General features: G+C 37.4%; 1 protein-coding gene and 1 long non-coding RNA gene across 2 annotated transcripts in view; both read right to left on the minus strand.

Moving 5' to 3' along the window:
- The window catches only part of LOC149101622 (uncharacterized), a 39676-nt gene that overhangs the window by 8128 nt on the left and 5833 nt on the right, over positions 1-25715 (minus strand). The window contains exons 3-18 of the mRNA XM_089275751.1: positions 21030-21089; positions 20028-20102; positions 16827-16901; positions 16062-16133; positions 15579-15653; positions 15321-15390; positions 12635-12735; positions 11935-12006; positions 11582-11651; positions 10592-10725; positions 3895-3966; positions 3347-3415; positions 1608-1679; positions 858-929; positions 467-523; positions 49-245 (exon numbers count right to left, since the gene is read on the minus strand). Coding sequence (XP_089131877.1) covers positions 49-245; positions 467-523; positions 858-929; positions 1608-1679; positions 3347-3415; positions 3895-3966; positions 10592-10725; positions 11582-11651; positions 11935-12006; positions 12635-12735; positions 15321-15390; positions 15579-15653; positions 16062-16133; positions 16827-16901; positions 20028-20102; positions 21030-21089 — 1343 coding nt within the window. The remainder of the gene's footprint in view (positions 1-48; positions 246-466; positions 524-857; positions 930-1607; positions 1680-3346; positions 3416-3894; positions 3967-10591; positions 10726-11581; positions 11652-11934; positions 12007-12634; positions 12736-15320; positions 15391-15578; positions 15654-16061; positions 16134-16826; positions 16902-20027; positions 20103-21029; positions 21090-25715) is intronic.
- LOC149101623 (uncharacterized) lies at positions 5807-6683 on the minus strand. The gene is made up of 3 exons (XR_016202856.1): positions 6631-6683; positions 6170-6309; positions 5807-5911 (listed from the first exon to the last, which is right to left on the minus strand). It is a non-coding gene; the product is annotated as an uncharacterized LOC149101623 (long non-coding RNA).

Genomic DNA, 25715 nt, shown 5'->3' on the forward strand with positions numbered 1-25715 from the left:
TTCAGTACAATCATCTATATTAATAATTTTAAGTTCTTTTCTAAATACCTGCTGGACAAGTACGACAGGCTCCTTTGCGGTCACTATGATGACCAGTCGTGCAGAAGCTGCAGTTATAGCAATGGACTCCGTTCAATGATTTATCTGAACAATCACCGCACGAAAAACCCGCCTTTTCAATACTTACAATGGTTTTGTGCTGAGCAACAATTTTCATGTGAAAAGATGCAGAGGGAGCACATTTTCTGATGACATAAAAAAAAAACAGCACCAATCAATGAATGCTAATGGACGTAAAAATGTATTGCATTGCTCCCTTTATGTGACTATAAAGCTCTCGTAGCGCCAGCCTTTGAACACAATTGAGATAAAATTTTAAGGTTGAAGGGCACCTTTCTTTTAAATCGTTTTTTTCCCAAGAGAGTTAATGTTTATCGATCCAGGACTTTTTTTTAATTTTACTCACATCGAAACAGCATATCTCCCTGGTGGAAACTCCTGGAGGTTGCTACAAGTAATTGATCTGTGGGTGGAAAGTGAAAGTCAGTATCCAGATGGCTATTACAAACTGTATATAGTGTGGATATGAATTTTTCAAGATCGTGGTCAATTCTTCCTATCGTAATTATTTGATAAGGTTATGAGCTGCCCATGGCTAAATTGTGAGTGAAAATGTAACGTGTGTCCATATGTGCTACGCTATACGTTGTTATTTTAATTCTAGAAAGTGCGCTACTGCTTTCATACACCTCTTTTATTTTTTTATTTTTTAACTAACTTGTAATGCATTCATCGCTAAAAAGAGCTGTTGATTAATATATATATATATATCATTTGAGATTTACACTTCAACTTACATCTTTGTTTCACGATTGAGCTCATCAAAGATTCCAGAAGGAGGGAAAGTTAACGGATTGTTAAACAGTGTCCTGAAAACAAAATAACACTTGACTGAGCAGAATTTCTTAGAAGTAAAGAAGGCGGAGATGGCTTGATGTTTCATTATCTGAAGTTCAACCTTTACTGACTGTAAGCCTATAACGTCAGACTTACTGGGAAACGCGTGTCCATATATACATCGCACGATATGTGTTCTCTTTGATGTCCTTGATTATCTCGTTATCATTATACGACCCCGATTTAGATATTGTGTCAAGTAGCTTAAACTAGATCGAAATACTGTAAGCACTTTATGCTTGTAAGTAGCTAGGGCCTATAGGCAATACAGTCTTCGGTGTTGAATGCTTCATTGGTAATTCAGTTAAATGAAATTTTTCGAAAGGAAAACGTTTCACGGTCCATGTTGGGTCTTCTGGCAACCACATGAAGTCAGAAGTGTTAGTATGCTTCCACAGCGCTACACGGGCTTTTTGCAATGTCTGAGTAATCATTGATGAAACAAACAAACAGACAACAACTACAAAAAAACTAAACTTTTTCTAAATCGGTCTTATTCCGGGTCTATCTGAAAAGTTTTACATTTTTATAAGTGGTGATTTGTAAGCTCAGTAGCTGTCGAAAAAAGTACCAAATGGTAGGCGAAGATACACAGCAAAGACATAAAACCGAGGCAAATGGTTTGTTAATCGTGCGAATGTTAAACTTACAGTGAGTCGAGAGCGTTGACGCCGGAAAATGCCTTTTGTTCGACGGACTTTATCTTGTTATTATGGAGAAATCTGAAACAGTAAACAATAATAAACGGTAAAGAAACCTGTCTAATTTCATTGCTAAGCACGAAAGAAGTGCAAGAGTCGCACTCGGCTATCGCCTCGTGCGACTCTAGCTTCTTGAGTGCTTAGCAAACCTTCCAAGTGCATTCATAACTCGATAGTTGCACGCTGCACATTTACCAATTCTTTTATAACATTGAGACTTTTGAGATATATTGAATCTATTCCGGCTTACATGAAGTCAAAAGCGCCCTAAACCGCGCGAAAATGGTCGTTCAAAAATCTGACAAAGCGACACATCAAAATTTTTCTTGGATCGCGGCGAGTTCATAGTTTACATTTTCTCGATCTCGGGCAAACAAACAACTTCAAACTGCTCGGTTAACTTAAATATCAAGCTGACAACAAACGAAATTTGCAGTCGGTAAAAGCGTTTCTCAAAAGTTAGTTAAGCTTAAATTTGGATCAGTTTTTCGAAGAATTGAAAACAAACTGCACATGGTTGAAGCCTTTGGTGGCTGAGCTCTCTGTCCTTCGCGACGTTTTCGACAAAATAAAAGAACAATGTGGAACCAGACATTTCTTAAAAGCGGGAGAGGAGAAGAATGCGAACAAACATCCCTGGCTTTGAGCTGTTTGAGATGCTCTTATTTATTAGCAGGTTTGTGGGTTTCGTTTTCCTTTCCACTTCGTAAATTGAAGGGTTGCGCGTTTAAGGTTGAACTTGAACACACGAATGTAAAAAAGGATTTTTGTCACTTTCATTATTTGGTAAAATAAACATAAATGAACGGAGGACTGAGGCTTTAAGTAAAATGTCAGAAACGTAAGTTTATATTTGTGCACGATGCAGTCGTTCCTTGGAACGGCTGTTTCTTCAATTTCAAGAGTTCACTTTACGCTCAGGCGAATCGAGTGATCGAGCAAAACTGAAACCCGGGAACTTAAGTTAAATAATTCATTAGAGGCTACCAATATTTGATAAAACTTCCTTTATTATAGCTCAGAAATACTATTATCTTTAAAGTTTTTGGAACAAAAGGATTTCGTATGCAAGACTTCACTTAAAAAAGAAATTTGTTAAAACTCTCATGTACCAAGTTTTGCTCTCCGAAAGCGTTTAAATGGCTTTCGACGCCAGAAAAGTTTTACAATGAAAGCTTGTGCTGAATCATAGTGTCCCCAAATCGGCGAAAAATTCTCTCTAAAATTCCCGCTATGCATTACTAACCTTGAAAGGTTGATATGGACCAGTTTGTTGTTTTTCTTGGTCCTCCTCCGAGTGCCGAGTGCTTTTGTTCAACCAGCTGATTCAACTCCTGCTCGCTTAAATCTCGAAATTTCTTAGCTCACATAAATAATCTTCCTCATCGCCGGAAGAATTATTAAATTTTTCCATATTTTAGGGGAAGAAATATAGGAATTATGTTTTAAAGTGTGTCAACATCGATGAAAACAATTGCCGAGGAAAAGTACAAATATACAAACTGACGTGAGCTTGCAACCCACGGGCAAATAGACCGAGCGTATTAGCCAATCAGAACGCGCGCCTCGCTAAAGCTATATTATAAAAGTTTTTAAACTGCTTTTAAAATGTGTGGATGGTGCTTTGAGGAAAACAGTTTGCCTTTTGAATAGAATCAGATGTAGTTACTTCATTGATGAATACTTACAATTGTTTGACGGTTGTTTCACTAAAGGTGCCATTAGGTATTGTTGCTAAATTGTTGTTTGCGAGCATCCTAAGAAAAACAAGGATGATAATTTAAACATAATTGAACTTGCATTGTAATACAATTAGGGTTGATGTTCTAGACAAAAGAAGAAACATTTACTAGAATTATGAAATGACGAGAAAACATGCGGACTCAAACATCAGATCAAAAGGCGCTTTGTACTTAACAGAAAGCTCTTCAGTCACTTTAATTATTTTTCAGCGAGTTAGCAGAGATGCACAGAGAGTAGAAATGCTCTTGCATGTAAAATATTTACAAAACATATTCCTGTGAGATAAAGATTATTGTCGTACACACATTTGATTTTTAATGCTTATTAGTAAAAGTAAAAAGGATATGACCAAGTAAACAAGAAAGCAATCGTACCATTTTAACTTGTCAAAGCAGTCAGTTTCAATTGCCTCAAACGTGTTTCTTTTGTGGCATTTTAATCTCGTCAAAATGCTAAATTTAATGATTTCATTGTATAAATGTAAATTACTTACAATGTCCTTAGATTCCCCAGTCCGGAAAAAGTCTCTTTGGTAATATGTGAAATGTTGTTAAAGTTTAATAACCTGAGAATGAAATAAGAATACAAACACTATGTAATTAAAGACGTCCATTTTCCGGTGGAGGCGCCTCCTTTAGAGTACACGTAATTTGCTGCTAAGTAAATAAGTACAGCTAACAAATTTCGAATGCAAAAAAATAGACCTGGATGATCACAGTGTAAAACACAAAATAATCTACAGATACATGTCCAGTCACGTGTCCAGTCACAGATAAAGAGCAAATGCACAGAAATGTCGAGCGAAGCGTAGCCACGGTCAAAGTTTAACTTACCTTTGATTCGAGTTTATAGGAAGGTATTTACGAGTTTTCAAAGGTTTTGGTGTTCATTTTTCTAAAAAAGGTCTACTTTTAGGAATATTTGGTAAAATGGATTTTGCGCTCTTTCTGGCCAAAAAATGGCCGAATAAATTGGCAAAAAATAGCATTGCGAAATCGTCCTCGCGTTAATAGTTAAAATTATATCTTGAGGAGTAAGATACTAATATTAAAAGAAGAAATTTTTAGCTTTCTATATTTGTCTGTTTTTCGGTTGCAGATGATAGCTGTCACTGCGAAAAACACATCCTTTGATAAAGAGATTTGACAATAGCCGTTGTGAAGCAAGGTTTAGTCTATGATTGCAAAAAGACTTTTAGTTATGTGGCCGAACTCGAATCGAGCACATTTTACGGTTGTTAAGTGTCGAAATAATCTTCTTGCATGATCTATAAAAATTTGCTTGGGTTTTTCAGGTCTACCCAAGTCGAATTGAAGATTTTTTGAAAAAGTGTAGCTGCTGTCCACCAAAAAATACTTTCTCGCTTTGTGATGTGATAATCCTATCATGCGTAGAATTTTTTTGATTTATATATTAAAGCATAAAGATCGCGCGGTCACTCTGAGACTGCAAAATGCAAATAACATAGACAGTGTACGGTAAACTGCCATTGATCATCCCTTAGAAAAGCTCCCGGGTAAAGGACCATTTTAATACGAATGAAATGATGTTCCGGTTATATTAAAACCCCTCTCTTCCAACTTAATGACATTAACCAAGTGATTATGAACCTGCCAAGAGATTATGATCCTGTATTAACTTACCACACATTTTAATAACCGCCATTCAAATAGCCACCATGCATTGAATGAGTAGAGTACAGAAACACCTCAAAATCCGATTGTTTTAATCCGAGTTTCCCGATTGGCCACAAATTGCAAGGATAGATGAAACAAATTTGTTGGTGTACTAGAATGCATTTCCTGATGTTGAAAATTTCATTTCCATCGGTGTGCGTTACAGCCGTTTATCAAGGAGCTTCACGGACTGACGTTACGGTGACTTTATGTCGTGACCCATGACCGAATGAACTGAGTTAGCTTAACAAGAGCTGGCCCGCAGCATAAAATGGAGAAAAGCTGGACGGCATGTAAAAGTAAGTCATCCTTTTTAAGCTGTGAAGGAGAGTTTAGTGCAATAATTTCATTCAAAACCCGCGTGTTTGCGCTTGAGCAGTCCGGGATCGTTATCAGATTTGATAACCTCGACCAAAACAAACCATTAACCAATCGCTGCGCAAGTTTTCGTTCACGTGACATTATTTGGTAGCAACAGTGTATAATTCAATATGGCGGTCGATAGGGCGCTGCGATGAAAGGAGTTACTTTTTTCACAACATCACAATGCAATTTCATATAATTGTAATTGTATGTTTGCTTCGCAATAGGTTACTGGATTATGGAATAGAAACAGAGATGTATGGAAGAAAACTGTCTTTGTCCAAAACCTACAGCGAAAAGTTTCATTATCAGATAGACACCGTATAATATTTGTTCCGAGTAAAAACACACGAAGGTAGACAACAGTTATTCTGTTCACAAAAGCGTTGTTTATTGATACTAATATGATAGCTTCTATTTTCACTCAGGCTTCATTTTCTTGGCAGTTGGCGAAGCTGGCTGTTCAACAGTCTGTATAAAATATAAACGAAACACTAACAATAAATACATCTTGAGTTCACAAATTGACACTGAACAAGTTGCTTCTATATTCCAAGCGGAAAGCTGTAACTGAATTTCGTTCAATTTGCATGAGCGAAGCGTGGTTAGGACCGAAACATCTCCTACTATGATTCATTACTATGAAATGGAAATAACAGTATCGAAACAGTTCGCGACCCTCCCTCTGTCGACTCTCTGTCCAGATATACTGAAGATAGAATAGCTTACATCGATGGCCATATCCCATCCCACGCCTAATTCCATTTCTGCGATTGCTAATTCAATCCCCTCTGCCGTATTGTACATTTCGTTTCCATCTTTGATGCACTGGAGTTCTCTTTGTCGTTGTGGGCTCGCCTGATATGGTTCTGGCACAACAACAAAAATATAGCAGGTATATTTACTTTAATTCGTGATACACCTCCGTTCAGTGGAATGGGTACATGCAACACTTTATGTCGTGAGATGTGACAGTAAACTTGGAAGTCTTGGCATTTCCGGAAAAAAATTGTTTTAGTTGTAGATCAGTAGTCTATTGTTGTGCATTCGGTGATATGGAAAAACGCTTTTAATGACCGATTCATATAAAAGAAACTATAATTCAAGTAATATGTTTTCGTACCATAGTTCACTCGCTAAATCCAACAATAAGCTTCATTATATAACGACTGGTGTGCCAGAAAACTGACCTAGTTTGGCCGGCATTTCCGGAAAATATTTCAGGACCGCGAGTTGTTGAAATTGACTCTTAAATATAGGCAACTTACCCTTTAACGTGATTGTCGATTTTCCCGCAGTCCGAAAGGTGTTTTAGTTCCCTGTTTATGAAGTATTGCACCCGGCCTATCTGTCTTCCAGCAACTTCTCTCAAAGTGTAATTTTTCTTAGCGTTCTTGGATACCAGACTGTGGCACGTCTAGAAGTGTCTCGGGTATTTCTCTAATTTCCGGCAAAACACAACGAAGTGCGAACGAGTCTTTGTTTCCAATCTTCAGGAAGGACATGAAAAGGAGTTCCTGCTGGCCCCTTGATTTTGACCTCATGGTAACCCTTCAAAAGAAAATAAACAAGTAATGTTAGATTCGCAAGTGGTTTCCCGACCACCTGGACTGCCGTACCATGAATCGAGCGACTCACTAAGAGCTTTAATTTTTTTCTGAAGGGGCTTAGATGATTTATGTAAGTTACTTTTACGTACCCCTTGATTTTGCCACCAGTAATTCTTAAAGTTGAATGCTGCGTGTCTGTCAGGCCTAAAAGGAACGAAAATTTTACGCTGCAAAACTCGACAACAATAAACCTACCCTATGTAATGACCAAGCTATATCCACAAAATCGACATAAATTTGCTATTTTGATTCTACGGGTACCAGCATCCGCCATCTCAATACCTAGGAACATATCGATTACAGCTGTAAATATGGCCGCCGTTACGAACAACACATCGCAAATCAAAATACCCCCGTGCACTTTTTTCACAGGTCGTGCACAACACTAAAAACACGTTAAATCCCAAGAATATGGCGTGAAGATTAACGACATATTTTTTGTGATTTTCGCAAAAATCTCCAGGTAACTTAAATTTAAATGACAAAATGAAAAACATACCTGGTTTGGATGCAAAATTGCAAGCACTGTTTCACTTTACGAATAGCATTTTACATCGTTTACGCTGGTCTTCAACCGCCATCTTCAAAACACGTGAGGCTCCTTCTTTTCTGGTAATTATCGAATAGAATTATGGGTAAATTACCCGAGTATAATCGAACAAATAACAAGCAAAGCGAAGTGAATACGGAAATTCCCGGTTTTTGAAATGGCCGCCATCTTGTGACGTCACATGGTTATCAAATCTGATAACGATCCCGGACTGTTGAGTGTTAAGTGTGGGGAATATGCTACTCAGTTCAAATTTTAGTGAAACTACTCAATTTTCGAAGGCGTTTTATAAAGCGCTCGCTTAAAACCCCAGACCAATTGTTATATGATGTGTAAGGAGAGCATTTAGACACTTTATAACCAAAAAACGAGCCCGATTGAACAATGGCCACATATCGAATAGTCGGTTTGTAATTGTGAGATGAAACTCGATTTTCCGAGACTGTGGTGAAGCCTTATCAAAGTTTTTTTTTTCTCGTAGCAAGAAACATAATCTAGAACCAAAAAGTAGGCATAAATAAAGTTTCAAATACTCTTCCTTTTAAATTAGTGTCTTCCTTCCCGATGATATAAACCTCACTACTTACACAAAGACATTTTCGAGAATGCCAGTTTATGCTATTTATTCTGCTATTTTTTGCCAGCGAGAGTGCAAAAATCGATTTTCTCAAATAATTCAAAACTTCGGCTGTATTTTGCGAAAGAAACCCTTAAACCTTTGAAAACTCGTTAATACCCCGTTGCAAATTGAAAATTAAGATTGGTTTCATTTCTGACTGCAGCCGCGATTTTTTGCATTTTGCTCGATTTCTCTGTGCATTTGCCCTTAAGGACGTTCGCGCGAAAATTTTCACTGCAGTGAGATAATGAGTTACGTGTGTCAGAAATGCCAAAAAAAAAAAAAAGAAAAGAAAAGAAAATCGGGGGTCATCGACTTTGTTTCAGAGATAAAGCGTGTGGAAAAGTACCCTGATTTTGAAAAATTGGCGCGCGCAATTCCCCATGGTCTACAGGGGTTTATGGTGAAAAATATCGTAGGTGAGTCAACGGAGGTAAACGATCTTAGTCATATTTTGAAGACGTGAGTCTATTGCGTAAATAACCCCAAATGTTGCCAACGTTTTCACAAAGCTTAACCCTTCAAGAGACATTGAAATCGTCGCACAGATAAACGAAGAGCTAACAAGAATGGAATTCGATGGTGTATTTTGCAAAAAATCAAACTCTCAGTCAATAGATTTTCTTCATTTTTTCGCTAAACGTAGAAGATCGGTAGAGAAAATGATCCATCAAGAGAAAATGGCGGTCACCTAACGTCCAAGAACGTTAAATCCAGGCAAAGCTATAGCAATGGCCAAATCCCCTACCATTGGTCATTTTATTAGTTAGCCCGCGCTCTCATGCATGACGTGGCGTGTGAATCTGCGTGCGCAGTAAAGATGCGCAGAAACAATTAGCGCGAACGTCCTTAGATCGTACTCATCGTGTTCAATCGTATTTGTAGTCATATTAATCATATTGACGTGTACACAAAGGTACTGGCACAAAAACGGTTTCTTAAATAAGTAGATAAAACTCGCTTTATCTAACCCTTTGAATACCAAACTGAAGCCAAAAAATACCGTTTTTAACCGTTTAGTCAGGTTTTTTAGCTGCCATGACGCTAAATAAGCCTAAGTTTGGCTAAGAAAGCTTTTTTTTACTAAAAGGAGAGATTTTTCGAGGATTAGGCACAAAATTGAGCAAAATTTCAATTCGGGGCATGTGCATAAGCCAAAATTTGGACTTTTTTTTTTTTGCCATTAATCGTTCTCAATTTTGTTTGTTGTTCCCTTTCCTTTCTGTTTTTCTCGGCCCTTTTACACTGGCTACCTTTTACGTTGTATGTTCTTTCTGGCTGCCGTGAAAAGTTGGATGTTAATTATGGGCGAAACCTAGAAATGGACCTTGATCAATCATAGGCGTAGTAGATCATTTTACCACCGTTTTTGCACCAAAACTGATAACGTTGTTTTTCGATTTGCGACGTCGGAATGTCGTCGATATCTAAACCTGACCATTGTGCGGAAAGGCCCAGCCTAGTGCTACTATCTGCTTATCAAGAACATCTGATGACATTTAAATTGATGACGTCACAACTGGTACAAAGAGCACGACCATTAAGTGGCCGTATATGGCCACTTGGGCGTAAAAGGGTTAACGTTTAGTTGAGGTGGATTACTCGAGATAAGTACTTACAAATACCGGTGGCGTTTGATTCATCACTTTCAAAAAACACCAGACCCAACAAAACTCTCAAGAAACCGACATACGGCATTGGAATCAGCATTAACAATAACAACAACAACAACAACAGTCTTTTTTGTACCATTTAGATTTCATCGTCCTCATCCTTTCTTAAGCCATAACCATTTAGATTAACATACTCACGAATTACTCCTCGAGCAGCCTCCAGTCTCGATTTAATGTACAGATTTTCTCGAACATGCTGCTTCTCATAAGAGTGATAAGAAGGAATTTATAGAAATAAATTTTGTTCTGCTGTTCCTAAATACAAACTTCAAATGGTTTACCTAAAGCAATAAACTTTTTCGAACTTTCCGCCATTGTCTGTGGTTTATAGCTAATCTTCGAGAAAACTAGTGTAAACCTGTGAAAACCCGACAAACTTCTGTAAATGAAGATTGAAGAGGCGCCAACAACAACGTGAACGCGTTTGCGAACTGAATGATTTATTTTGACTGCTGATTTCTGATTGGATGAAACGCATTTCTCACCTGTGAGGAAGTCATTCCACGATCGTGATTGGACGAAGAAACCTCCGTATGGGTTTGCCATGTGATCGATTCTTTCCGAAAATCTCACTAAGTATGAAATACTGTCGAATTTTTCTTGACTGGTAGCTGAACACTAACCAAAACAAACTGTTCATTATCTTACAGCATTCTAAGGCCCTAGGCCCCATAACTTATAATTTCAGTTGTTACTTACAACGCCGATAAATTATGACAGCCAGAGAACGCTCCATCTGCTATAGACTGTATATTGTTGAATGACAAGTCACTAAAAAAAAAACATAGGACGCCTTTTAGTATCCAATATCCTTCCGTTCGTCTAACCTCCCCCTACCTCTTCCAAGTAACTTCAGAAACTTGAGCTATTAACATTTATGATCTCTTTGGTGATTAGTCCTCTGTAAAAATATTAGCCCGAGGGGAAAGATTGGCCCTGTCCACGAAAGTTCTTTCGTAATTTTAAAAAGGAGCTTTACTTCGTAATTCTGAAACTTTTCGTAGGTTTCATTTATCCTTGCGGAAATTTGGAGATTTCAACTGTCTCTCTATGTCATGTTACGTTGGCATAGCGACCGCGTTTGGCATGCATGTCAAGCTAGACAGAATTCTTCGTTTTGCCACTTGTCTTGAGCAGCATTGTGGTATTGGTACTATCTTACACTGTGCCTCCCTTATAATTTGGGATTAATTTTCCATCAATTTACGTTATTTACTGACTTTCTGAGAAAAAAAGCAAAATCCAAGGTGGTGGATCCAAGATGACTTGTATCATGTGACGTAATATGTTATCATGAGTAACAAAAGATACCTCACTACTAAAACAGAGTTGCCGAAGCAGAATAAGTTCTTGCCGTTGAAACTTGTTCCAAATCTAACCATCTTTGAATAATTATAAAATATTTTTGGTTTACAGCCATCATCAACCATCTCTTCAACTTCAGTGATTGCATTAAAAGATACATACAAAACACATTCTGGTCTTATCTCTCTATGAGTGGATCAAAACTACTTTCTGGGAATTTTAATTCAATATATTTATTCCTCCCTTTAGAATGTAGCGCCCCTCCAAGTGCATTGATAAGGCAAGGTTGTTAAATCCATATCCTAACAGAATTCTTCGGTGAAACATTGTAAGAACTGGTAGTTGTTGTACCCATCTCAAACGATCCCTAAATGAGCTACTTACATGTAAAAAATGGAAAAAATTTTGACAGAAGTCCAGCGGTACGTGGTCTATCTCATTGACATCCAGTTGTCTGTATGAAAGATAGACACTGAAATCTGTATTTGCTACAAATTAACATTGTTTCTTATTAGCCTTGAATGATATTATTATGTTACGTATAAACAAGAGGTAGAGGAAGAAGAAGAAGAAGAAGAAGAAGAAGAAGAAGGGATTAGCAACACCAAAATCGAGAAGCGTACAAAACACCGAGGGCTTCAGCTGCCGGAAGAACGAAAAGGACACAGAGATAACCAAGAGACTTCCTCTTTTAATTATTACAATATAACTAGGTAAAGTGCACTTCAAGTACTCACAGTTCAGACAAAAATTTGATTCCAGACTTTGAAAGCCAGGCTACATCCGTGATATTATTATTTGCCAAGTTTCTGAAAAATATTACACTAAAGTTAACAAACTCTCAGTTTCAAAACTCTGATGAAGAAATACTTTTGAAATAGTGCACTGGGTAAAGAAAAAGAATCATGTTACGTTGTCCTCGAAAGATACATCAAGCCACTCTATAGAGGAAAAAAAAAACCTGCTGCTTATTCCAGGAATTTCTAATGTAAAAATACAGGCTTTAATTGTAAGAACATCACTTTCATTTACTCTAAATCTACCAATTCTAACAATTCTATTGATACTTTTAAAAATGAAGTTACTTCTGTGGCTTGCTCAAAAGCAAGAAATGTAGCTCTGCTACATCTGATGCTGCTCTTAGTTGAAGCGAAGGAAGCAGGCAACAATTTTCTACCTTTCCAGATATTTTTTTTAGTTTATTTACTCTTTATTTCGACCTTTTTTTCCAGTAAATAACCAGTTACACGATACATAATTAGTCACAAAATCAGTGTTCTTCCTTAAAATTGGAAAAGATAAACTTTGCATGATATCCTCCATAGCTGGAATATTTTAAATTACATATAGACGAGTGAAAACTAGCTACATTTGCTCGCCATTGGTCTTTATCTCTATACTTGACCAAACTATTGAGGATAATGCTAATATACTTACAGGCTTATGATGCTTGTAATACCTCTAAAATCTGGAATCCTGGTCAACCGGTTTCCGTTGAGTTTCCTGCCGGGGATGGAAATAAAAAGATAAATCGGGGTCTAAATCAAGGTGAATTCTCCTAGTACTTAGTAGATAAAGGTTTAGAACGGAAATTTACAGTGTAAACTTATGAGTAGAAAACCATTTAAGGGCGTTCGCGCGAAAATTTTCCAACATTGATTTTTTTTTTCTGAGAGTTTTACCACTGTAAGATGAGGAGTTAGTTAAGTCAGAAATGTAAAACAAATGGGGGGTCACTGACTTCGTTTTGGAGAGAACATGCCCAGAAGAACACCCTAAATCTGAAAAAATCGGGCTTCGTTAGCGAATAAGGCCACAGTGTCTGTAAGCCCAAAATTATTGCAATTAGATCTTTGAAGTGAAATGTTCTCTGCCAAATATTGTTAAGTGGACCTGATAAGTGAATTTAGTCAACTGTTGAGGTTCGTTAAAGAACAAGTTCGCATTTAGCGACCATAGTTTCATGCGCCTTGCGGTCACAAGATGCCAGAATTCGTTGTCCCGTGGAGAGAAATCTTGAATCTTTTTAACTTCTCACGCTGATTTTTTGTTCATTTTTGGACGGTGTGGAGATAATTGTAAACAAAACCTGTTTCTGGAAATAAACGTAGGGGTCACCGAACGTCCAAGACCGTTAGATCCAGGCAAAGCTACAGTAATGGCCATCTGCCCTATTATTGTTCATTTTATTACTTAGCGCGGGCGCATGCATGACGTGGCGAGTAGATCTGTGTGCGCAGTAAGGATGCGCAGAAACAATTAGCGTGAACGTCCTTAAATCAATGCAGAAAGAGTACAAATGGATAGCTTAGGAAAAAAAGTTCAATTTTTGGGTCCTAAAAACTCAAGTTGAGACTTACAATGTAGTCAGTTGACTTGTGCTGCGAAATGTACCATCAGCTATTGATGAAATATTGTTCCATTTGAAGTCTCTGTGTAAATCATTATAAAAAGGAAAAAAATATATAAAATAATAAAATTGGTCGGCGTGCTTTTATACTTGCAAAGATTATTTTTAGCGTACCCAAATTGACCATCTACCAATCAGAGGCCGTTTCTACTGTCCTGATACTGTACGAGATCAGGTCATCTACGATATCATGGTAACTTACAAGTAAAGTATTTTATTCCATGAGGCAAATGAAAGATTTTAAAAATAGAATATTCAGCTCGCAATTGAAAAATTGAGCGTCTTTTTCGAGGTTAAAAGGTATCAAACGTTTCTCGCTAAACCAACCCTGGGGGCGCCCATGAACTGTGCAATGTTTGCTGACAGTCTTCGAATGTTTTAATTCTAAAATGTGGCCAGGGTTTCCAGGTTACATGTTTAATTTAGAAACAAAACAATGACTTGAGACCAGAATAAATACAAACGGGTGACACAATTTGCCATATGCTCAGATTACCCGGCGTAACTAGAAAACTAATATATTGATAAAACTAAGCCTAATAGCGGAACTCCCATAAAATAGTAACCATTTACTCCACAAAATAACCTTCAAGGAATTTCACTTATGGGCATTTTTCCAAACCGAATGAATCGAACAAACAAAACAATGAAATCTCCATACATACAATTAATAATGTGAAGATGAATTAATCAACATGACACGAGCGTGGGACAGAAAAATTCTTAGTTCCCGACAGTAATCGAACCCATGACCTCCCGAACACCGGGCGGGCGCTCTATCCACTGAGCTGCGAGAATTCATGGAGAGCAAGGTCATTTAACTGAGTTCATATATGACAGGTGTCTTGCCTAATGTTAGGATCAACACTATCTAAGTCATCGTGAGTAGTAATAAACATGACACGAGCGTGGGACAAAGAAAAACTCTGAGCCGGGGACTCAGAATTTTTCTCTGTCCCACGCTCGCGTCATGTTGATTAATTCACCTTCACATTTTATTAACGAGCTTAAAATTTACCATCTTTATCAACTTATCATACAATTAATACATGTAAATTACTACTTGCGAAGGACTTTCTTCAATTCGGGTATATTTCCTTGACGTTTGTAAAAGCAATTTTTTTTATTCGTTAGCCCTTTTCTCAGGCCTAGACAAAATAGAAGACTATCGTTAACGCATATTTTCGTCTAAGCTGTTCAATGCAGAGAAATTCTTAAAATGTCAACTCTCTTCTTCAACATATTCTCATTTGGATGTCAGCAATACGTACATTTGAAACGCTGACGTTCATACCTTTATTGTCTTTCGCTCAATCAAACTACAGGTAGCTCATGACTTGACCGCAACAAACATCGTTTTTTCATTGGAAAGTAACAATTTCTTTCAAATCCAAAAAACTTTTCTGACTCTTCCTATCACTCACGGCTTAAAATTTCACACGAACGTTCGCTTTTCTTTTCACGAGGACGTTCTTTCAGGAGTTCTAAATTTCGCAGCGATGAAAACAGTGGCCTTTCAAATTTTCGGCTTGACAAGTGAAATGTCATTCATTTTTGCCGATAGCTCCTTATTTTGTCAAAATCTGTTATCTTTATCTTCGAACAGTACTTTTTCCAAAAAGACACAGTCGGTTCTCAAGCCAATAGAAAAAGTGAATGAATCTAGTGATTTGCGAGAAGTTGTCCAGAGTTTTCCGGACAAGCATGCGTTACCTGTGACAGTCGTTCAATGTAGCGCACAAAGAGCTGCATGTTAAGAGACCCCATCCACACATACATGCAACTGGACCGGTTTAAAAGTTTGAGATCATTGATTTGCAGGTTCTGCTCCTGTCACTTACAACACTGAGCCCCCTCACGGGACGGCCGATCAATAATGGCTGTGGTCCCATGTTCCAGCTTTTGCGCGTGTAAATCGGGATACCAACTAGTTTAATTAAAGGGATACGTTTATTAATGCATACATCTTACAGCGTTGTAAGTCTATGAGAGAGTCCGTCTAAGGTCCGTGGATTTAGAAGTGACAAAAAATTGTATCGCATTATTCTGCAATAAAACGGAAAATAAAATCAATTCTTAGTGAGACATCAATTGACTGACGTATAACACGGTATAGGTTAGTGGCTGCGTTCAGCGCCCCGTCGCCGTTCACGCACTTTTGGGCTTACTTATTGCCAGTATTACAGCTCAGACATTTGTACACTCACTGGCCGGGTAAAAAAATAATGAAATCAATTAAAGGGACAGGCAACAGTTTCCAGCACTTTTCTAACACCTATACTTTGACTAATGAGTGCCACTGCTGCTTATTTACAGATGTAAAATATTGGTTAATATTATTGGTATTGGTTAATTGGTATCACACTATTCTGTCTAGTGGATTCAGAGCTACCTTAAATTGTGATGGGTAACTGAACAAATTACATATCGTTTTTTAAATATATATTTACTTACAAGGTTTCTAAATCCTTCATTGCCAAGAAAGCTCCATCCTCGATATGTTTTAAGTCGCAGTAAACAAAATTTCTAGGTAAAGTCCATATATGTAATAATAGGTAAGCATTGGTTTATTAATCAAATTAAAGTTTCTGCGGTTTTTTTTAGCCACCACTAACATCCTAAAAACTTAATAATAATAATAATAATAATAATAATAATAATAATAATTTTGAAATAAATAAAAGAAAACGTAGCGAAAGTATTTGCGGTTTGTGTCATCGATTGTACACGAGAGGTAATAAAAAAAACCAAAATAAAATTACTCTCAAACTCTATAATAATAATGATGATGATGATAATGGTGATGATTATAAATAATAAACGACTAAGTTAGTTCACAGTGCTGATAACTAATATCGACGCATCAGATTACTTGCTATTGCTAGGAATTGTAGACCGCAGATGTAAAACGGAGTAATAGATAGAAAGCGTGAACGTTAAAATATATATGTGTTTGTGATAATTATTCACTCCTCTAGAGATTTAAACCGCAATTTAACCAGGTCTGAATTATTTCTATTTCGCTTTGGCCTTAAATATTAGGAAGGTAATCTGACAAAATACACCAATAGATAAACTTAAATAGGGCACACTTCAAATATTCGAATGTGTGTAATTTTAAGATCAAACTTTTCAGGTAGCTAAGGCGAAATAACATTGAGGTGCATACAGAAAAATAGAAACGTTGACTTCCATTCAACAAGTACAATATCAACTTACAGTGTTCTCATGCTCTCTAAACCAGCCAAAGCTTTAACAGTAAGCGTCGGGCCGATAGGATTTTCACGAACCTCCCTGTGCATTATGTAAGCAAGCAACGAGTGTTAAGAAGCAAACGTGGTTTAAGAAGTACTTAGGTACTCCCACATACAGAGGACGAGGGTGCTCGTCGCACTTTTTAGGGGTTAAAAAGGGGTTTTGGTACCTCTTAAGAGTCAGTGTCAGTAAAAATCAGATAGGAACATGGAAATCGCGGAAACAGCCAAAAAAGATTTCGCTCACACTTTCTATATTGATAGACCCTTGTGCCAAAGTAAACCAAACAAGGTTAGTTTGTTCTAAAATTCACATTTTTGAGAGTAATTAAATAAAAACAGTTGAGTCCGGATCGAGCCAAATTTCGATATTCGAACTATCAAAATTCTGTCAAGTCCATGACTTGTCAGCGTAAGTCGAAAATTATCTATGAATTTTCCTTTGCAATAACATTATAGCTAGGGCCTTGACTAATTCATTGACGACATGAAAAGCAGATATTCTCTAGTTATAGATATTTTATGATTTTTTTTTTTTTCTCAAAGACACCTTGCGGCTGTATTTTGATAGCTCTGTGGTACCCTAAAACAACTGCCGAAAACGCTTGTCGGTACGCAAAGAACAATCCAATAACTATATTGCAGATACAGTATAAGGATAGACGTTCACAGATATACTTGCAATTTTTGAGGATACCTTTTAGCTTTGCCATAACCCTTGTTTGAAGTTTGCTTATTTCGAGATTTGCTGCAGCCCGGCCATATAAAAGTTACAACAAAGCTGACCATCAACAAACAATTGACCGCATGCCGAAATCAAAATATGACAAGCTCAGTTAAGATGAGACTTGGTTTCTGTCTTAATTTTTTTTAATTGGAGCTAGAGTCTGGCAGATTTTTGCTTGTTTACATGATAACTGTCAATTTGTTTACACAGTGACAACTGTAGCATTAGGTTGCGTTTTGTTGATATCTTCGGTTTCGGTCGCAAATCTCCTTTCTGAGCAGTTCAGTTATGTGGGTTTTACTTTTCAGAATATACAATTCACGAAAACTGTTTTCCGTGACAAATACTGATCAAACAATAATTAATTTTAGTACGTGAAACAACCTGTGTAAATACAATGTATCCGTCGGTAGACTGTCGGCATGCTTCTCCAAAGATCACTATCACTGGCATGTGGAATTTCCCTGATTTAACCCTTAATTGTTTACATTTTAAAAAGCAGGATATGTCCAAGTTTTCATAATCTAGTTATGTCTGCAATATTTATCTGAAAGTACTCGCATGTTAGATTATTACACCAGTTACAGTATTTTTGTCTGATCTGCTTGCGTGACACTGCGAACTGTACTATCTGAGCCAGCTATCAATTTCCTTTGAGAACGTTTCTTAGAAAATTCTCTCATACAGTTGCGTAGTTAAAGCAATAAAACTTTGTCCAACATGCCTTGTACCTTCTCACGTTTGGTCGGAGGAGTATGTGGACCTCATCCACGATAAAAGATTCAATCTTGTGCAGCACTGCCACTTGTATCTTCCGGTATCTTGCAGGAAGAATATGGAAGCCATAAAAATTGCTAAGTTTAGTAGATGTGGAACCAAAGTTGAGCTTATTTTATCGAGGCGTTCCTGCTTTCAAATAGCAACAAATATCCAGGATATGACCATATTTCCCCCTGCACCGGGAAGGCTTGGAAAATGGTAGCGAAGGTTGATAAGACTTTATAGTGTTCCTGAAGAACCCGGGGTAATGGGTATTCCTGTAAAAAATTGGGTAGGGGTGTGCGGCCCGCTTCCCAAAACCTTAACTAAACTCTGCGATTTTCCCTACCCTATTTATGACCTGACCAAAATATTGGATGCCCTATTTAAGAACAAACAGGTCAAGAGGTGATTCACAGCAGATTTTCGTTTCTCGACGCGTTTCTGTTTAGTGTAACTCTACATTTTGCTGTGATGCATACTCAACTTATTCCGTTGATTTTGCTTCGCTTAACAATACAGAGGAGTTTCTCATTAGAAACATTTAACTACAAACATGTGTGCGAGGGCGGCAATCTCTGAAGCGTTGTACCTAATTTGCATATTTCAAAATGGCGGATATTGAAAATTGGCTTATTTTAGGAATGTCTTGCTGTACAAATACAAAAGATCCCAAGGAAATTAAACGGCAGAAATTTGAAGCCACCTTTGAATATGTCTCAGGAGATTTTCTGGTCGGATTCATTGTGCACCGCGGTGTGAAGTACCAACGAATCCATTTCAGAGCAGCTGTGGGTGCACTTGGAAAAAAAAAGTCATATTTTATTTGTAAGAAAAGGTTATGAGTTGGTTTTGCTACCATTCAATTGCAGAAGCATCAGACGAATAGGATTAGTGAGAAACTGATTGAAAACTGGCGATGAGCTTACTCGGAAACTTCACGAATTATGACAATTTTGAAGGGTTTGTTCCAAAAAATACCGTAAACCGTTTCAAGATGATCTCTCCCAAACAAGCGAGAAGTTTAACATACGAACATCCTGGTCATATGTATGGGACTAAGGCCTACCAAGGGACGTGCAAAATATGGGCGTCATTGAATTTTGAGCTGTGCCCGCGATTTCTTGGATCCTTACTGACATTTCCTCTTTTAGGATTTAGAATTTTAGGGTTTTAAAGGATTAGGATTTTAATTTTACGATTTTAAACTTAGGATTTTAATTTTAAAATATTATAAAGCGACGTGGACAAATGTTATTAAATGGCGCTACATAAATGTTAATCAAAAATAATTTAAAAAAAAGGTCACATGCGGAAGATTTCGCGGTAACTTTTAGGGTATTAAGTCGAAAAAACATGACAGGAGCTAATGTCTTGTAGAATTTGTACTTATTAGGACTGAAAAAAACTCCAAGCCACTGGTACCCTGGTATCTCTCAAAGAATCTTTTCAAGATTTCCGCTGAGCACCCTCGTCCTTTTTTATGGGAGTTTTCCCGGGGATAAATGGCCAAAAACTACAGTCAAAATAAGCTATGAACATGACTAAAAGTATCCTTGTTTATTGCTGTTTATGCCTGTGATGATAGGCGAATTTTTCACGTCACGCTGCTTCATATTTATGACCACAACAATTACGATTCGAACAGTCTAATTTAATAACTAACAAGTATGTACTTACAAGTTTATAAGTTTTCTTTTCCCTTCAACAATCAGCTCTAGGTCCTTCAGGGACAGCTTGTTGCGTGCCAGTGTGCTGGAAGTACAAAAAATAACAAATGGTACATAACAAACGAAATTCTTACGATCCCAAACGATATCTGGACATGAGGATGAAGAAGATTGAGTACAGTTAAGTTGAATATGAAAGATATGAAATAATATTTACACATGTAAATTGCGCAAAATAGCCTAGGCTATTACTACAAACTGATTCCCTGTGATCTAAATAACAGAACGGACGCCCTAGGAGATTCCATTTATTTTTACGTCAACCTGTATGTGGTCATAAGGCCATTTCTTTTATGTAACATAACTTGCTCAGGTATGCCTGTTGGCAGAAACAAATTTGAGCTCCAACTCAATATGTTTATGTTTGTACGATCATTGAAGGACTTTGCTTGAATTTTTTGCTTTAGTTTTAGGGAATGGAATTTTCCTGTATACATTTATACCCTGCCCGATTTGACAGATTTGGTTTGATGGCAATCTGAAGCGTACAAGCTGGTGAAGCTTACATTTTTCTGGGGTAATTATTCTGGAAAGCTGTGATAGCCAATGAGGGTAATCATTTTTAATTCTGGGTAAGGGACGGTCAATTTACCGGCTGGCTAGCTGTGTGGGCACAGTCGGTTATTTCGCCCTCAACACACAAGGCTGGTTCTCGCAAGGCTTCGAGACCGATGATAGGTCGGTTACCTCCCATGAGAAATCTTCCAGCTATCCATCAACGTTTTTTTGGGATCCACTCTTAAATGATATGTACTGACTAAAAACGATATATACACGAGTCTCTTGGTGTGACAAAAATGCAGGAACGACTACGTTTTCTCTTTAATTTTTTCAAGTTGTCTATGCCCCTTTTGTAGTGGCTAATTTCATCATTATGTTTATGGAAAACATGTTGTCGTGGTATAATTTAACATCGGCTTTCCGTTATTAAAAACGATATAATAACACTCACATGATGGTTACATTCTCTGGAAGGAAAAATCCTCCTTTGATATTATTATCGTTCAGCTGGCTTCAACAAGAAAAAAACATCAAATTATTTTATAATTTCATAAGTAAAAGGGGAGTAACTGTCAACAAAACGAGCACTTCTTATCCATTCTTCATTTGCACTGTCACGCAACAAAAAAATAATTCGAAAACCATTTAGTAGATAAAGTCAAGAAATTTTTCTGCAAAAGTTTTATCAAGTTTTAGGTCTGTGCGTTCTCCCAAACTTCAGATATTCATCAAAACATTTTGCACAAATTTACTGAGCATGAAGCCAGTATGGAGTCGTCATGTTGTAGTGCTGTGGTCGTGTAAACATCTGGAACTTACTTTGGCTATCTAGGCGACTGATTATCTAAACTGAACAAGCAAACATTTAAATAAGCACTTTCCCTAATACTTTAAGTTCTAAAAAGGCTTAAAATATCATGCTTTAGGCGACACAGTCGCGTCCTGTGAACCTTAAATAACGATGGGCTGCGGTCAAGACAGGATAAAGGGCAAGACAGATAATCCCCAATACAAGTCTCACGCCCAAGGTTATCCCCCTCGAGTTATCTTTAGACGTGGTACCAAGTTCTTCAGCTGATAATTCAGCGAATAGATCGGCCAGTGGCTTTTTGAGAGACATTCATCCCCATCGAATAGTCGAAACGCTTTGCTCTTTCTTTATTTTATTTCTTAAACAATAACTTTTTCCTGCCTCGGTTTAACGACTTGAATTAAGGTTACTGTAGACCTTAAAGGGCCTATTTTGTCCAAATGTTTTTTTTTTTTTACACCAGATTCTAAACTTTTACTTTATCTGAATTTTCAAAAAGAAAATTATTTTAAAAAATTAAAACGCGAACGAGTTATCCACAAAAACGTAAATTTTTAAAGCGAATCAATTAACCGCAAACTGTGATAAGCCAATTAAAATGTGTCAACCTTTGAGTTGAGCAGTAACAATAAATGAACTCATCCGCGGAGTCGTATATTGTTTCTTTTGTTTATCCCTTACGTCTTGCAATTTCTCGCACAGAAATCTTCGCTTTTGTTGATTGTTTTCTTCTCTTATTAAAGTGGTAGACCAGGCGCCTCGCGTTCCCACATTTGAACGCAAGCGCAAATCGCAAGCGAATGTTTCGTCGATGCCCTGCTCTAGCTTCTTTTGGCACTGAAGTTGATTACCGCGGAATTACCGACGAATTTAATCGCTGATATCTGACAAGGCAGCTTCTCGAAACGCTCCTTTCCACTGCTTCGAAGAGCGTTTTTTCATATTCTAGTAAAACAAACAGGCCGATGAACTACGCTTTTAGTTTTTTTTTTTTTTAAATGTGTAAATATCCGCACTTAACTCGGCTTCCCGAGTAGGCCTGTTCAAGGCTATTCCGCCAGCATTTCTCTTTTTTCCCTTTTCCTTCTTTACCATTTATCTGCTGATATGCTGAATGTAACTGTTAGAGTCAGTTTGCCTTACCGTACCCCTCTGTACCCGCCTTGGGCGGGTCACGTGATTTCTGCGACCATGTGCTCTGAGCAGTTTGATGTGCGTTGTTTGTGTGTCGGCGGAAAGTTTGCTTTTATCTTCGCCTTTTACTTTCTCGATGTTGACATCTTGATTAGGCCTGAAGATGCCCAAAAATATGTAAGTGGTCGCTCATTTCTATGGTTTTTTTTTTTTTTTTTGTAGTTCAACATTTGTTCGAGTCGCGAGCTTTACATTTGTAACTTTCAGCTGTACCGAACCGACGGAAGGACGAGTAACAGAATAAACATCTTCAGTGTACAATTTGTTTGTGGATTTCTTCGACAGTAAACATTGCACATTTATTCCCGGGAAGCGTTCCTGTAGCCCGCTGGGGAGTTTAAAACTGGGTTTCATTGGTTGGTGGCATGGCCACGTTGACAACGGCTTCGATGAGGTGCGAAAACTGTGAATTTCTTTCGAGGCCGAAAACTCAAGGTTTATTTTTGTGTGAATTACCTCTATTTAAATGAATTAATAGAGTATGTAGATTTATCGGATTTTAACGAAACTTGGCTAAAATGTTCGTCAGATATTAGCGCACCAAAGTGTGTGAGGCTTTTGCGAAAATCGAAATATTTTTCCAGTGACGTCCCATTGAGTAACATCAAAGCTTTTCCAACTTTGAAAGGGATTTCCTAAGTAACCAAAAGAAATATCGAAAAAGCCTCGCACACTTTGCTAGCCCGTCATCTCCTGATTTATAATGTCCAGTCAGTTTGGATTTCCTCGGTAACACAAAGGCTGGTAATTTAGTCTAGCACTGAAGTACGGTCTTTTTGCGTTTTTAGGCTTGCGCGTGCCTCTCAAAACAAAAATAGCATTATATATTGACATTTCCGGATTCTACAGTTTATTAGCTTTACATTGATATATAGCTTTCCGCAGCGCGTAAAGAAAGCATTTTCCGGAGGCACCCCTGAAGGTCTACAGTAACCTTAAAGGTCGCCTGAAGCTATGTACACTACTGCTTTTAGATTTACACTAGTCCAAAATATGTACGCATTTCTACTTGTCATGATGGTGATGATTTGAATTTGCTCAAAATTACTTTAAAATTACAACTATAACATAAAAGATTGTTTAAAATTGAATATAGTATACTTGTAAGTTGTTAAGACGCTGGAATGTTTACCAATGACGATCGCTATATTAAACTTGGCTGTCTCCTTACTTACATTACTTTCAATGACGGTAAATTCCGGAAGAGATTTTGTGGAATCGCTGCCAGAGAATTCCTCTCTAAATTGCTAAGAAAGAGGACAAAATATATGTTCATAATTTAAGAATAGAAAATTTGGATTCATCTGAGATCATCGAATACATCTAAAATTATCTCCGATTGTCAGGAGAGGGTTTAGCGTGCTTTTTTCGATCCGCTTTTCCAGAAACAAGGTTGGTGTCTTCGCAATTTTAAGTTAGGTTGAAGATCAATTAGAGTGTCGCAAAAACCAAAACCAAAACCAAAACCAAAGTAATCACCCTGGCAGACCACAAAGGATATAGGAAATCTGAAAAAGCCAAACAAAATTCAATACATATGGCCAAAGGAAAACGTGTGTGAGTTGCGATTGGTTTTGGTTTTACATTTGATTGGATGATTGACACTAATTTAAAGTTTCGGAATTAGATCCCTTTTAAGTTTTAGGGTTTCTCTTTTATTGTGGTCGCGTGACTGGTCAGATATGGTCATCATTTGAAACTTTTGTAGGACATCTTCAATGGAACAAACCTGTGCACAAAGTTTATTCTTAGGAGATCTGGTTTTCAAAATATGACGGTTAGAAACCTTCCTTAGCAACAAATTCATGACCAATTGGTAGTTAAGAAGGAGCCCCCCTTAAATTAAGATGTAACCTGAATGCTTTGACTTTTACGCCTATGCTAATATCCTGGGAAATAGCTTTGTTTTCTAAATAATGGCAAAACCCCATTGCGTATCAAAAAAAAAAAAAAAAAAAAAAAAAAAAAAAATGTTATATTTCTTTCTCAAACTCATTAATAATCCATCAAGGTAAAACCGGGTTTGGATACCCGGTCTTAATTAACAATGATTTTGACGATTTTACTTCTCCGTTTACTCTTTAGTTTTTGTTTCGATTGAGAATATATATCAAACGCTCTAGACAGTGTTTGATTGGCTATCCAAACACCTCGAACTTCGCCAAAAATACATTGCTACGCGTCGTGTTTTCAACTCTCTTCTTGGTGTTTGGATATCCCGATGAAACACTGTCTCTCGTGTTTGATATATTACATGAATTCTGTGATTCTGCGTTTTCATATATCTGTGTTAGTTTAGGAAATTTTGAATTTTGAAAAAAAGTAAAAAAAACTCCAATTAGGGGACTGATGGCGTCATCAGGAACTTAACCTACTTCAAAAAAGGCTGGTTTTCACTAGCAACGGAGTCGTAGTCGGAGTCGTAATCAGAAGCGCGGAGTGATACGATTTAGTGAAAATCAAACTGACGGAGTCGGAAGCAGAACACCGCATCCGCTTATGACTCCTTCGCTTACGATCCAGTAAAAAACTAAATTGTCGGAGTCGGAAACAGAAGCAGAAGAATAAACCAATCACAATGTTCGTTTCTCGGCCTTGTGATTGGTTAATTCTTCCGCGTCTGCTTTGGACTTCGACAATCTAGTTTTCACTGGATCATAAGCGACGGAGTCGTAAACGGAATCAGAAGAAATGGAGACGTTCTGATTCTTCTGACTCAGATTCGGTCGAGCTTATGACTCCATTTTACAACTTTAATTTTCGATTTTCACTAGGTCATAAGCGCTCTTATTATATGGCGGTGTCTCACAAAGACTTAGAACCACCGAATTTACGAATTTGATTGGCTGAAATCGATATTGAATTCGAAAGCGGTCTACATTTTCTTATCTAGACCGACATCTAGACCAGTTACATTTGCAGTGAAGAAGTTGCAAACTAAAATGCAAAAATATTGACTATTTTCTTCTAACAATATTTATAATAAAGTGTATTATCGTTTGTCTCACGATGTAGTCACTTGAGATGTGGATCGCGACGTTTCGACTGCTTACTACTAGTTTTCTTCAGGCGATAAGGTCGACTGATTGCACGGTATCATTTATATCACAAAGGTCGGCTATGATTGGTGCA

This window comes from Orbicella faveolata, unplaced genomic scaffold (assembly GCF_042242905.1).
Source record: "Orbicella faveolata isolate gen_17 unplaced genomic scaffold, um_ofav_v1 contig_37, whole genome shotgun sequence".
Lineage (NCBI taxonomy): Eukaryota > Metazoa > Cnidaria > Anthozoa > Scleractinia > Merulinidae > Orbicella > Orbicella faveolata.